The sequence below is a fragment of the Neofelis nebulosa genome, chromosome 5, assembly GCF_028018385.1.
Source record: "Neofelis nebulosa isolate mNeoNeb1 chromosome 5, mNeoNeb1.pri, whole genome shotgun sequence".
Taxonomy (NCBI): Eukaryota; Metazoa; Chordata; class Mammalia; order Carnivora; family Felidae; genus Neofelis; species Neofelis nebulosa.
In genome coordinates this window covers 133,908,003-133,920,865 of record NC_080786.1, presented here as the reverse complement: position 1 = coordinate 133,920,865, position 12,863 = coordinate 133,908,003, and the positions used below count along the sequence as shown (strand labels likewise).

At 36.7% G+C, this 12,863-nt stretch overlaps 1 protein-coding gene across 1 annotated transcript in view; it reads left to right on the top strand.

The window, feature by feature from the left end:
- The window catches only part of TMPRSS15 (transmembrane serine protease 15), a 120,051-nt gene that overhangs the window by 105,858 nt on the left and 1,330 nt on the right, over positions 1–12,863 (top strand). Inside the window, exons 23-25 of the mRNA XM_058731782.1 lie at positions 2,885–3,066; positions 4,589–4,684; positions 8,202–8,341. Of these exons, the coding sequence (XP_058587765.1) occupies positions 2,885–3,066; positions 4,589–4,684; positions 8,202–8,341 (418 nt within the window). The remainder of the gene's footprint in view (positions 1–2,884; positions 3,067–4,588; positions 4,685–8,201; positions 8,342–12,863) is intronic.

The following is a 12,863-nucleotide window of genomic DNA, read 5'->3' as shown; positions in this document are numbered from 1 at the left end:
TCCTTCCTAGAGTACGGTCTATAGATACAGGAGAAATAAAAACATGAAAAAAAGGCTATTTTCCGTGTAGTGCTATAACAACTTCAGAAATCGTTAAGAATGTGTCAGATTAATATTGCTGTAACTTGTATTTAATTAGACCAGTAGCTTGAAGCATGTATGTTTAATTTTCACAGTTCACGCATCATGGATTGGTTTTCTACTTCAAACCTTAAAATAACAAGACAAAATGGTGATTACTAAGCTTTGTGCTGCCTGCAAGCTCCCTCATATCAGTAACTAATATTTATTGTTCTCAGAAGGAGTATAGTACTTATAAAAGACAAGAATTTGCGAGGTTAGGGGCATCTAGGTGGCTTTGTCAGTTAAGCATCTGACTTTGCCTCAGGTCATGATCTCATGATTCATGAGTTTGAGTCCTGCATCAGGTGAGCTCCCATCCTGCTTTGGGTGAGCCCCTCTTGTCTCTCTCTCTCCCTCTCTCTCTGTCTGTTTCTCTGCCCCTCACTCACTTGTGCCCTCTCTCTCGTTCTCAAAAGAAAAAAAAAAAAAAAGAACAGAATTTGGGAGGTTAGCTACGGAACTGCATTATTTTATCATTGAGTTAAACCTATAGCGAATAACTGCATTATCTGTCTGAACTTCCATGTAAGTTTTGCTGAAGATAAAATATGTAGAAAGCACTTAAGAAGACAATCCTATCATTTTTGAAAATAAATACATTCTGGCAACTTTAAAATTGAACCTCTGTAATGGGCTCATACGCCTTTTGAGCAGATTTTGATAGTTATTTTTTCAACATGATACCATTAATGTGATTAATATTATTTATGATATGAAATATTAATATTACACATTGTTTATGTAAAATATAATGATAATGCAAAATGTAAAGCATATAAGTAGATATAATTGAATGTAAAGTAAGAAACATGGTGTGGTAATTGTAAAATCAATTTTTTGTAAATATTAGGTATATATTAAATGTTTAATAAAAAACACAATTCTTAAAAAAGAGTAGCTACCTGTTACCCATCAACCATAACAGGTATACTAATCAAGAGACACCCATGACCAGCTGAGCTTTAGGAAACATGTTTAAATATGTGATACAGCAAGAAGTTTAGAGATAGGACACCAGGAAAGAGATTTCATTCTATCCCGTCTTTGAGTAGGCCAGTGTGGGCAGGGGAGTCCCAGGGTACAGTGGGAGTGCATGCAGGCAGAATGTCTGAAAACATCAATGTGTCCAGTTTGGCCAGTCCAGTCAGTGCTGATGATTCCTCTGACCTAGACAGGAAGAATCAAAAAGCCCTCTTGACAAGCAAACAGGGCCTCTACAGCACCATAATACCCTCCTGGCCCGGCATCTGGGCACGTAAGGAGCTATCACCAGCCCCTAAGAGCAGACACATCCTCCCTACCTGAGCCCAGATAATTCAGTGGCAGATCCTGTCTCTCTCCCAACCCTACCCTCATGTTCTCAGCCCTGCCCACAGAACCCTACCCATGGTCACTGGAGGCACCCCAGTATGCTGGCGCAGATGCAACCTCTGAGGTCAGACAGCCCCAGTTCAAGTTTCTGCCCCACCACGTAAACTGTCAGTACCCAGTTTGTTCTCGTTGTAAAATCCATAGCACTGAAGCAAAAATGAAAAGAGTTGATGCGAAGTACAGGGCACTGGCTTTGGCACAAAATAAGTTGTCCATAAATGGGTGTTAGGCTATTGCTATAAAGTATGTGAGCAAGTTATCTCTGATTTTAATGCAGCGTGGTTATCCGTGGATGTCGCCTGGATGCTTGGGCATTCATTGGCTTTACTGATGACTGTGACTTAATCAAACATGATCCTTTGTTTAATTTAAACAAAATAATGAATAGACAGGTAAAAAGGTGAACAAACGGACTTGAAATAACTTCATGCCCTTTGTGTATTTGTAAGTGATTTGGATTCTAACAGTTGAAATGCCACATTAAACGAGGCACTTGTAACTATGAAGAATTAAATCACTAGCTCTGCTAAAATTGCAGTTACTGAATTTTGACTTCATTGTGAATATGGCTTAAATGGCTTAATTCCAGCTATTCACTAGTAGTTTCTTGGTGTGAAGATGTTGCAGGCCAAAAACACATTTAGAAGTCCCTTCACACTTTCGAACTGTAACTTCATCTGCAATATAACACAAATGTTAGCCTTGACCAATACACTATTAAAGGACATTACGTATGGAAAATTTTTCAACTTTGTTGCATATGAAAATTACTCAAATTTTTAAGTTAGATTGTAAGCATCACAATAGCTTTTATTTGCTGATTTTAACTGTGTGTAAATTCAGTGAGCCGCTAAACAGGAGAGTTCTCCTGAAACCCCTTTCCCTTACTACCATAGCTGTTGTGGTTGCCTGAAGAAACCCTGGACCAAGATGCAATCTCTACAGTGGAATGTGATCTAAGGCGTGGTTCCCAAACGTGGCCATATGTTAGGATAAACTTAGAGATTTAATGTAAAAATAATATATATTTTTAAAGCCCTCTCTCCATTCTAGACTCATAAAATCAGAGATAGAGAAAGGGAAGCAGGCGACAGTGTTATTTAAAAATACTTCAGGTGATTCTATTGTGAAACTGAAGTTGAGAACCACAATCGAGCTAGAGATCAAGATGATTTAAGATAAGTGATAGAAATTAGCACTAACTGAGGTTCTTTCTATGATCTGATCAGAAGAATAAAAGTTAAAGGAATGTTTTTAAAGACTGGTTCAGAGAAATTCAAGCATATTTTAGGATGGGCACACATAGTTCTGAAATACCTACTATGAAGATCTGTAGAAAGTAACTGTGGTGGATGGAAAGTTCCTTATATGTCTTTTTCATAATCTTCAGGAGAAATGTTGGGCCATCTAAGTGGAAAGCAATCCTAGGACTGCAGATGACATCGAATCTGACTTCTCCTCACATAGTAACTCGGTTGATAGATCAAATTGTCATAAACCCACATTACAATAAACGAATAAAGGACAGTGACATCGCCATGATGCATCTGGATTTTAAAGTGAACTACACAGGTAAAAGAAATCAGTTTTAGTCATCTTATCTGGCCAAATGCATTCAAAGTTAGATTTGAAATATTATTAGTACCAATGAATTAATAGTGCATAAAAGTTGGATAATTTGTTATAGAAATCATTATAACTTAAATGGAATTGGGGAATGGAGTGGAACATATTCAATTATCTTCATCAAGGTGTCTAAATCCAACTTTCTAGAAAGTTGGCCAGCAGAATAAAACATTCCAAGCTCTCTGTAATAGTAAACTCAAAGGAGCAGCTGGGAGAAAATAGGTCATTACAATGCATGCCTTCTGTATTTCTCAAAGAAAGGCAGGTCCATCTACCACAAAGGGCAGTGTAGGACAAACAGAGAAGAACTAAGAGTAAAGTGAGTAAAAATTAAAATATCCATAGAATGAAGATTTTAAAGGAGTTTTAACAATATTAATAGAGTGGCAGCTGGAAGACTTCCTCCAAATACCTAGATAACATGCTAGAAATCATCTGAGGCAGTGAACTTTACACGAAGGGTTCTGCTCAACTCCATCCTTTACTCCAAAGACTTTTCCAACCCCCAGTGAAGAGAAAGTGCTACCATTTCTGTGCTCTTTTGGAATTTGGTCTACACACACATTAGAGCACTTATTAAAGGCAGACTATTAATTATGTAGCCCTGTCCTTGAAGGTAAGCACCATATCTTACTCATTTTTGTGTCTGCCCTGGGTCTTACATGTAGTGGGTGCTTAATAAATGTCAGGCAGCTTGTAAATTGTTGGAAAGGGGCTTTAAAAGTCAGTGACCAATGCTAATGCTTCCATAAGTACCCTGTAAAACAATCACCTAAAAGCTTTTTTATTTATTTATTTTTTTTTTAATTTTTTTTTTCAACGTTTTTTATTTATTTTTTTTGGGACAGAGAGAGACAGAGCATGAACGGGGGAGGGGCAGAGAGAGAGAGGGAGACACAGAATCGGAAACAGGCTCCAGGTTCCGAGCCATCAGCCCAGAGCCTGACGCGGGGCTCGAACTCACAGACCGTGAGATCGTGACCTGGCTGAAGTCGGACGCTTAACCGACTGCGCCACCCAGGCGCCCCTAAAAGCTTTTTTAAATGTGGAGATAACTGGGGAAAATCAGAACATTTGTCCAAGTGTCTTAATTGACCCTAAAGAAGAGTCATACCAAGATTTTTACAGAACTGACACTGTAAATAGCATGATTACTTAAAATCAAATATAAATGATCAACTGTAGAACTAAGACCTTGTTTACATTATTAAAGAGCAATTAGGATACAATGTAGAAAAAGATCCCAAAAGACCACTAGTGATACCTAGTCCATTATCAAAGAGAGCCTCCTGGAGATGCCTCTCTCCCCTAAGATTGATGTCTAAAAAATGTTCAAGCAATTGATGTCTAAAAAATGTTCAAGCAACAAAAACAAAAATACAGGTTTTTTAGATAACGTGCTGAAAATAATTGATTTTTAAAATCTGTTAGAAATGCATGTGTGTCTGTTCTTATTCTATTTTCCCAGATTATATACAACCTATTTGTTTACTGGAAGAAAATCACGTTTTTCCTCCAGGAAGAATTTGTTCCATTGCTGGCTGGGGGAGGCTTATACATCAAGGTAAATTATCAGACTCAATAAAAAGAAAATGTCTACTACTAAGAAATATGCTATTGCACTATCCTGTGAATATTTTCAATATTTTTTGCAACTCTTATAACAAGTTTTGCAATAGCTCTTAAAAGCACTGTCAGGTTTATATTCATATGGTGTGTATTTGTGTGTGTATATATATATATATATTTTTTTTTTAATCCAGGTTGTATAGAACATATTATAAAACTATGATATTTTTTGGAAGAGAGTTCAAGCATTCCCCAAACTTAGTATGTAAATTTAGTATTGTAAATACTCTGATAAAGAGAAAAGATACATCTATTTAAATGAATATTACAAAGGTTATAAAATTTACTTTTGTAAATCACAGATAAAGTCTGATCAAAAGCCAAATTATTACCTGTTTCATTTTCCAAATCAATAAAACTATCTTCATTTATCACATAAAGGCCTCATACTCACATTCCCTAAGAAATGAGAAAAGAATCCCTTTTAACTTCAACATTCTGACTCACTCTACTGATGAGCAGATTCAGATGTGGCATAAATCTTACACTGAAAACTATAAATTGATTCGTTAGCATTATTTAATAAGATGTTTTCCAAACACAGAAAAGATGCATATTAAAACTAACTGAACATATTTTTTTAAACATTCCAGTACTTTATTCTCTCTAAATGTAACTACAAGGCATGTTGCTTTTGGATTCCTAATAGGAGTTATTCCATCTAGGACAGAATTTTGGCAACTTATTAAATATTAAGCAAAAAGGAAAGGCACTATATACTCTGGTGGAAGAACCACACCTCTTGAGTCCCAACAGATCGTGGCCAAGATATTTAAAAATCTTAACTGTACAAGATGAAAAGCCACAAAATCGTGTGGAGAGATGCAGATACCAGAAGCAAAGCATCCAGAGTTAAAATTCCCATATTCCTTGTAAAAGAAAGGATGATGTCTAAGTCAAATTTTTGCCTAATGATTTTGACAAAGGTTCTCCACTGTAATTACATTATGTTGCTGAAATGCCTCATGTCTTCTGTCCATAAAGTATATTGAAGTCAAAGACTGTATATTCTTGTATTTCCTCCACTTGAAAAATGCCATGATTTATTAAATTTGAAGGCTACAGAGTAAAAATGATTCCTAGATAGATATTTTCTCTATCAGACTTCAAACTAAAAGACATTTATGACCATGATGTAGACTCTTCAAAAACAAATTATCCACTAACAAAGTTTAAGACTCTTTATTCCATAGGAAATGGGTATTTCTTTTAAGAGCTGAGTAAACTTGACTCATTTATTTATTGTTACTAAAGATATGCATTTAATTGGCTTAAAAATGTCGCTAAGAGTGGTATGGAGCCAAGGGAAATCTGCATCTGCGATCAGTTTCATTTAGGAATAAATGGTCAGGTCATAATTAAATACTTCCTGGGTAATGGAAATTTTAATGAATTTTATGAATTTTGCCTTATGATTTCCAGATACCTAGTTGTGTAAAACCCAGTTCCCCTCCACCTTTTGAATATATTACACTAATCATCTAGGAAAACCATGAACATTGCTTTACTAGGAAGAAATGAAATGATACTAGTTGACTAAATTAAGGCAATTAGTAAACTTAAAATAACTTTACTGATATTTTTATGTATATCTTTTTGTGTGCATTCTTAATTATCCTAATGGCAATTCACGTTGGCAAATAAATATTAAATATAAAAATACTGCTCAAATTTTTCTTTACCGAAGAGTTTGTCCTAGACCCAACCATTTTTTGTTCCTTGACAAGTAGCAAAATTGCCTTGGACTTTATAATAGTTTACAATAAAAACTACTGGTCCATCCTCAGTGAATGAATGGCATTGAGATGCTGAATTTCCTCCTCCATATTCACCTCTTTTACTAATTTTTTAAATGTTTATTTGAAAGAGAGAGAGAGGGGGACGCCTGGGTCGCCTCAGTCGGTTAAGCATCCGACTTCAGCTCAGGTCACGATCTCGTGGTTTGTGAGTTCAAGTTCTGCCTCAGGCTCTGTGTTGACAGTTCGGAGCCTGGAGCCTCAGATTCTGTGTCTCCTTCTCTCTCTGCCCCTCCCCTACTCACACTCTGTCTCTCTCTGTCTCAAAAATAAATAAACATTTAAAAAAAAATTTTTTTAAAGAAAGAGAGAGAGAGAGAGCAGGCAGGGTAGGGAATGAGAGAACAGGAGACAGAATCCCAAGCAGGCTCTGTGCTGTTAGTGCAGAGCCCAGAACACGGGGCTTGACCACACAGTGCTCCATGTTCATAAACCATGAGATCATGACCTGAGCCAACATCGAGTCGGACACTTAACCGACTGAGCCACCCAGGTGCCTCTCCATCTTCACCTTTCAAAACCCATTGTCAGACTTCAAAAGTCAACCAGTGGTATGCTGTTGGAGTCCCCGGCACCAGCCGGAAATTGCCATTTGTGCATATCTTCTCCCAACTCCTGTTCACTGTCATGCTGGTACCTTGAAATTGGCCATGGTTGGAGTGTTTACATCAGGCAAATGATACGTATCGGGGATTTTTTTCTTGAAACCAGTTATTAAACATTAAACACACCACTGAGTCATACACACACACACACACACACACACACACACACTTGTTTCCTGTCTTTTTAGTGTGTGGATTAAACTTAAACTTAGCTGGAAATGAAATCACATACATTTTTGCAGCAACATTTACTGCAACATATGAGGTCACATACATTTAGCTGTCATGTGCACTAAGTTATCATCAACCTTCTGCCTTTCTTGAGGAACCAAATAGAATTGCTAATTAGTAGAAAGTGCTTATCATGTGCCTTTTCTGAGGCACTAGACAGACACCTGCTTGTTTCACATCCCTCTTGGGAGTAGTATTTCAGTAAACAGAGATCCATGCTTGCAATAGATGAGTCATTTTATAAAAAGCATGGAAATACACTCTGTTACAAAACGCCTCCTTTCTCTTCACTTGCACATGGATGACAAGCTGATTGCCCTTAGACCAGGGCACAGCTCATTTGAGCTTTGTCTTTTGCTCAGTGTGCACCTGCTCATTCACATAGCATCACAAAGTTGCTGAATGCCATTATGAGGGAGCACCTCTTCAGGTGCCAAATGAAAAGCCTCCTGGATTTCTGAGTTGTTGCTAATTTCTGTAAATGAAACATTTTGTGTTGGTGGGCTTTTTTTCCCCATGAGCAATACTGTAACCATTTACAAATACTGAAAATGCCTAAAGACTGTCTAGTCCAATCCACCATTCCTGCTAGCCCTTGGGCACTAAAGAAGTACTTTACTGTTATCCATTTGGCAAGATCCACAGATGGGCTTTATTATGTGCTTTAAAATACTAAGGTTTAGCATTTAGTTCCATTATATATACACACAGTACTCGATAATGAGAGTGAACTGTTGGAATAAATAAGACTGATGGTGGCTCATTCAGTGATGCATGTCGATCACTTCTGACTGGCTGGCTGCATTACCATTTTGAACAGGTCCTACTGCAAACATATTACAAGAAGCTAATGTTCCTCTTCTATCAAACGAGAAATGCCAGCAACAGATGCCAGAATATAACATTACAGAAAATATGGTCTGTGCAGGCTACGAAGAAGGAGGAATAGATTCTTGTCAGGTAAATATGTAAAACTGCTCATCCTACCTTTCCAGAAAGCATTGCTGTGTAATCATTTGATTGCTTCACAATGATTAGGGAATAAAAAAATCGTCATTTCTTCTTTTACAAAACTGTGACTTTTTGTTTTTTATTTGTGGCCTACTAGCATAGAACTTCTGGGTGGATGTGAGCATTACAAATAAAACTAATTTTTAAACAAGTATTAAAATCGGATAGAGTCTTTAGAGACGAGGCATAAAATTTGAACATGTGAGATAGTCAGGTCAAATATGTAGTGCTGGGCCCACTGTTGACCTGAAGAGTATACATCTTAGCTAAATCAAATTCTAATTCTTTAAAACCCTATACAAACTTAAAACAAACAAAAAGTAAATCTGAAGGCCAATATCACCTAATGGCTTCTAATTTTCAACTTTTGTTTTTGAATATGGGCCAAAGGTCCAATGACAAAAAATAATTTTTTTTTGTAACAATCAAATTTTTTAGGTTTATTTATTTTGAGAGACAGAGAGCATGAGCAAGGGAGGGGCAGAGAGAGCAGGAGAGAGAATCACAAGCAGGCTCCACAGTATCAGTGTGGAGCCCAACATGGGGCTCAAACTCACAAACCGAGAGATCACAACCTGAGTGAAATGAAAAGTCAGATGCTTAACCAACTGAGCCACCCAGACGCCCCTCCAGTGGCAAGAAATAATTTCTGCACAAGAACCAACCTGGATAAACTGGCTAGAGCCAGTTTGCAGCTAACCACTTGTAGGAAGGTTAAAAAATAGAACTTACTCAACAGCCTGGCATAACTCTGGATCTGGAACACCTATGGTAGAATTTTCATCTTATCATTTACATGCCATTTTAGAGATGTAATAACATGAACTCACTGAATGCCAACACGGCAATATATTTGAAGTATCCATAGCTTTTGACTTGTGTGACCATCAGAGAAACTTCTACCCACAAGCTACCCTCATTGAGGGCAAAAACATCTTACCACCTAGAAATAATGTAGCTATCTGTTAGCACCATGCAATCCACATGCACTCAACGAATAAAAAGTAAATTCTGTGAGATTTTAGAACAATTATTAATTTTTAGGTGCAGCATGAAGTAGTCACGAAGAGCGTAGATTCTGTGCTCAGATTACACATATTTTTCACCCTTGCCTTAATACTTATGGGTGAGACTTTGGGCAAGTCACTTAAGTTTTATTTAGAGGTTTAAAAATGAGGTAACACATATAAGGCATTTAAGTAAGCACTCAAAAATATTAACAATTTTCATTATAAGACTTTGTAAATAAAGTTTCTGGCATTTTTTTTGTATTTGAAAATTAATAAGACTGATGCATTAACATCTACTGAATTAGATTAAACCTGATAGCAGTATTGAGGAAATGAATAATATACAAATGCAAACATAGTAATTTATACCATGAGAAAATTTTTCACTCTGTTAAAGTGTAAACAACTTGTTACAGATAGTAACACACATATGTCACCCATAATTCGACTTGATACAAGACTTTTTTCACATACACTTAAGCAGATGAATCTTTATATATATCTTCTTTATCTTTATATATATCTTATATGTATCTATATAGTTAAGTCTGTGTCTCAAATCACGTTAAACTTTCAGCTTGGTTTTACATTTATTCTGCTTGCGTGAACACTCGCAAATTCAAGCCAGATAGGATAGCTTTCTTCTTGTTTAAAATTTATCTCTGGATCTTATTCGTTTTAAAATGAAAAGTGTGCAAAGGTAAGATATATTGCCACTTAGAGGGAGATTTATAGAATTATTGTTCAGGAGGGAAATCAGCTGTACAACGTCAATTACAGTTAATGGGGGCTGTGTGGCAGGAGCCTCATGCACTGGGTAGAAAATAGGGCTGCCGATGCTACTGATATTAAGGTTACATTAAGCCAGTAACTCATGCCAAATCTCTGAAATCTTATATTTGGCTCTGATTTCTAGGGAGTCTAAGTATGTTGTTCATTAGCAAGCAAGGAAGCTCCCACACAGGGAAATGTCTTGTGTAACATGGTATCGTGATTGAGTAATCAGTAGTCTAGAGGGTCACATGATTTTCTTTGTTCAACTTTAATACTATGTTATACAAGAGGATTAACTAACTAAATAAGAACACAGTGGGGCACCTGGGTGGCTCAGTCGGTTAAGCATCTGACTTTGGCTCAGGTCATGATCTTGCGGTCTGTGGGTTCTAGTCTCGCATGGGGCTCTGTGCTGACAGCTCAGAGCCTAGAGCCTGCTTCTGAGTCTGTGTCTCCCTCTCTCTCTGCCCCTCCCCCACTCACACTCTTTCTCTCAAAAAATAAATAGTAAACATTAAGTTTTTTTAACAATGAGAATACACTAAAATTATGAATATGCCATTACTGATATATCACTAGAATAAGCTCTACGAAGCATTATTTTCCCCCTATAGTTGCAAAGAATTTGCCTTATTAGTCCTCCATATATTCTTAAATATCTTCTGGCTTACCAAGGGCTGTGTTTTGGGGGCAGATGTCTGGATTTTAAGGCACCACAAGTGGCTGTAGAGGTCCTCTCTATATAAAACTAAGTGAATGACACAAAGAGCAAACTCATTTTGCTATGTAGAGCCTTATTCTGTACCAGTGGTTTTCTTTTTCTTTTTCCTTTTTTTTTTTCAATGTATATTTTTTAAGAGAGAGAGAGAGCATGAGCTGGGGAGGGGCAGAGAGAGAGGGGGGCACAGAATCTGAAGCAGGCTCCAGGCTCTGAGCTGTCATCACAGAGCCCGGCATGGGGCTCAAACTCGTGAACCATGAGATCATGACCTGAGCCAAAGTTGGCCGCTTAACCCACTGAACCCCATATACCAGGGGTTTTCAAAGCACAGCTTCCAATCCAGCAGATCAGAATCACCTGAGAGCCTGCTCTAGGTGCCAATTCTCAGGCCCCAGCACAGACCTGCTGAATCAGCGACTCGAAACTGGGGCCCAGCAATGCGTGTTTTAGCATACTAAAACCACTGGTATAGAAACATAAATTTTAGGTTAACGCTTTATTTTCTGGACAGTCACTCATATTTTTTAAGTACATACTTATCTCTCAGTAGAAGAAGGAAATATCTTCATTGGAAATAACCTCCAACTGACATGTTGGGAGATTTAAAATCCATGTTCATGGAATCAAGGTCTAGATTCTATTGTCTTTTTCAAAATTAAGATATATTAGAAAATATGAAGAAAACTAAATGACTCCTTTAAAAAATATCCAGACTGTTAAAGTTTATTTTTTAATAATTTCTAAGTTACATATAACTTGGAGCCTGTATTTATCCTTAATCGTTCCATAATTATTTCTGGACCGATATTATAAACTAAGGGCTTAGGGTACAGAAATAAAACCCCCAGTACCGGCCTTCCAACAGTTTGAACACATTTGTTACATCTAGAAAAGAGGTAACCTGTGTTTGCCAGTACAATTTATGTTCCTCTGTACCCAAGCAAGAAAAGGTGTTTTTATACACCACATACTGCATTTTTTCCCCTTAAATATGATCCCAAAGACAATAAAGATTCAGGCAAAAAGTCTCTCAGGAAAATGTTTAAGACAAACTTGGGATGAACTATTGTACCAATGATTGCAACCAAAGTACACAAGGCTTTAATTCCTTCATATAAGAAAATATTAAATATAAGAAAAGATTAAAAGTATTACACAATTAGTATAAGAGAGATATTTGTCAATTCCATCATTAAATAATGCACTATGTGTTTGTATCATGTTCTTTTGCATTACACACAAATATTCATGTGCAAATCAAATATATGTAATTAACTCTATTAGAAACTGCTATAATTAAGATTTTCAAAAATTAAAAACAACTCATCAGTTAAAATCTCTTACGAAAATATGTGTGCCTATCACTACAGGTTATATCATAGACAGGCCAATTTCAGTTGAAATGTTAAGATTTTTTTCAATTCGGATGGTGTCTAATGCCCAAAAGTTAATGCTACCTGAAAGAACTAAAATCAACTTCATGTGTGAGTTTTAGTTTCTGTAAACACACAATGTGTGTAATAAGTGCTTTTTCTGCAAAGTCACCCCTAATACTTAGAACATACTTCTTTTTGGTTTTATTTTTTTTGTTGTTGTTGTTTCACGTTTTTGTTTAAATTCCAGTTCATTAACATATAGTGTAATATTAGTTTCAGGAGTAGAATTTAGTGATTCATCACTTAGATCTAACACCCAGTGCTCATCACAAGTGCTTTCCTTAATACCCATCACCCCTTTAACCCATCCACCTCCCCTCCAGCCCACCTCCCCTCCAGCCAACCCTCAGTTTGTTCTCTGTAGTAAGTCTGTTTTATGGTTTGCCCCTCTCTCGTTTTCCTCCCATGTTCATCTGCTTCGTTTAAATTCTACATGAATGAAATCATCATACCTCCTTTACTAAATGATCAGATTTTAATATATATTTTGGTTAGGATGCTCCTCATAGTTGTGCCTTAGAGATTTTATT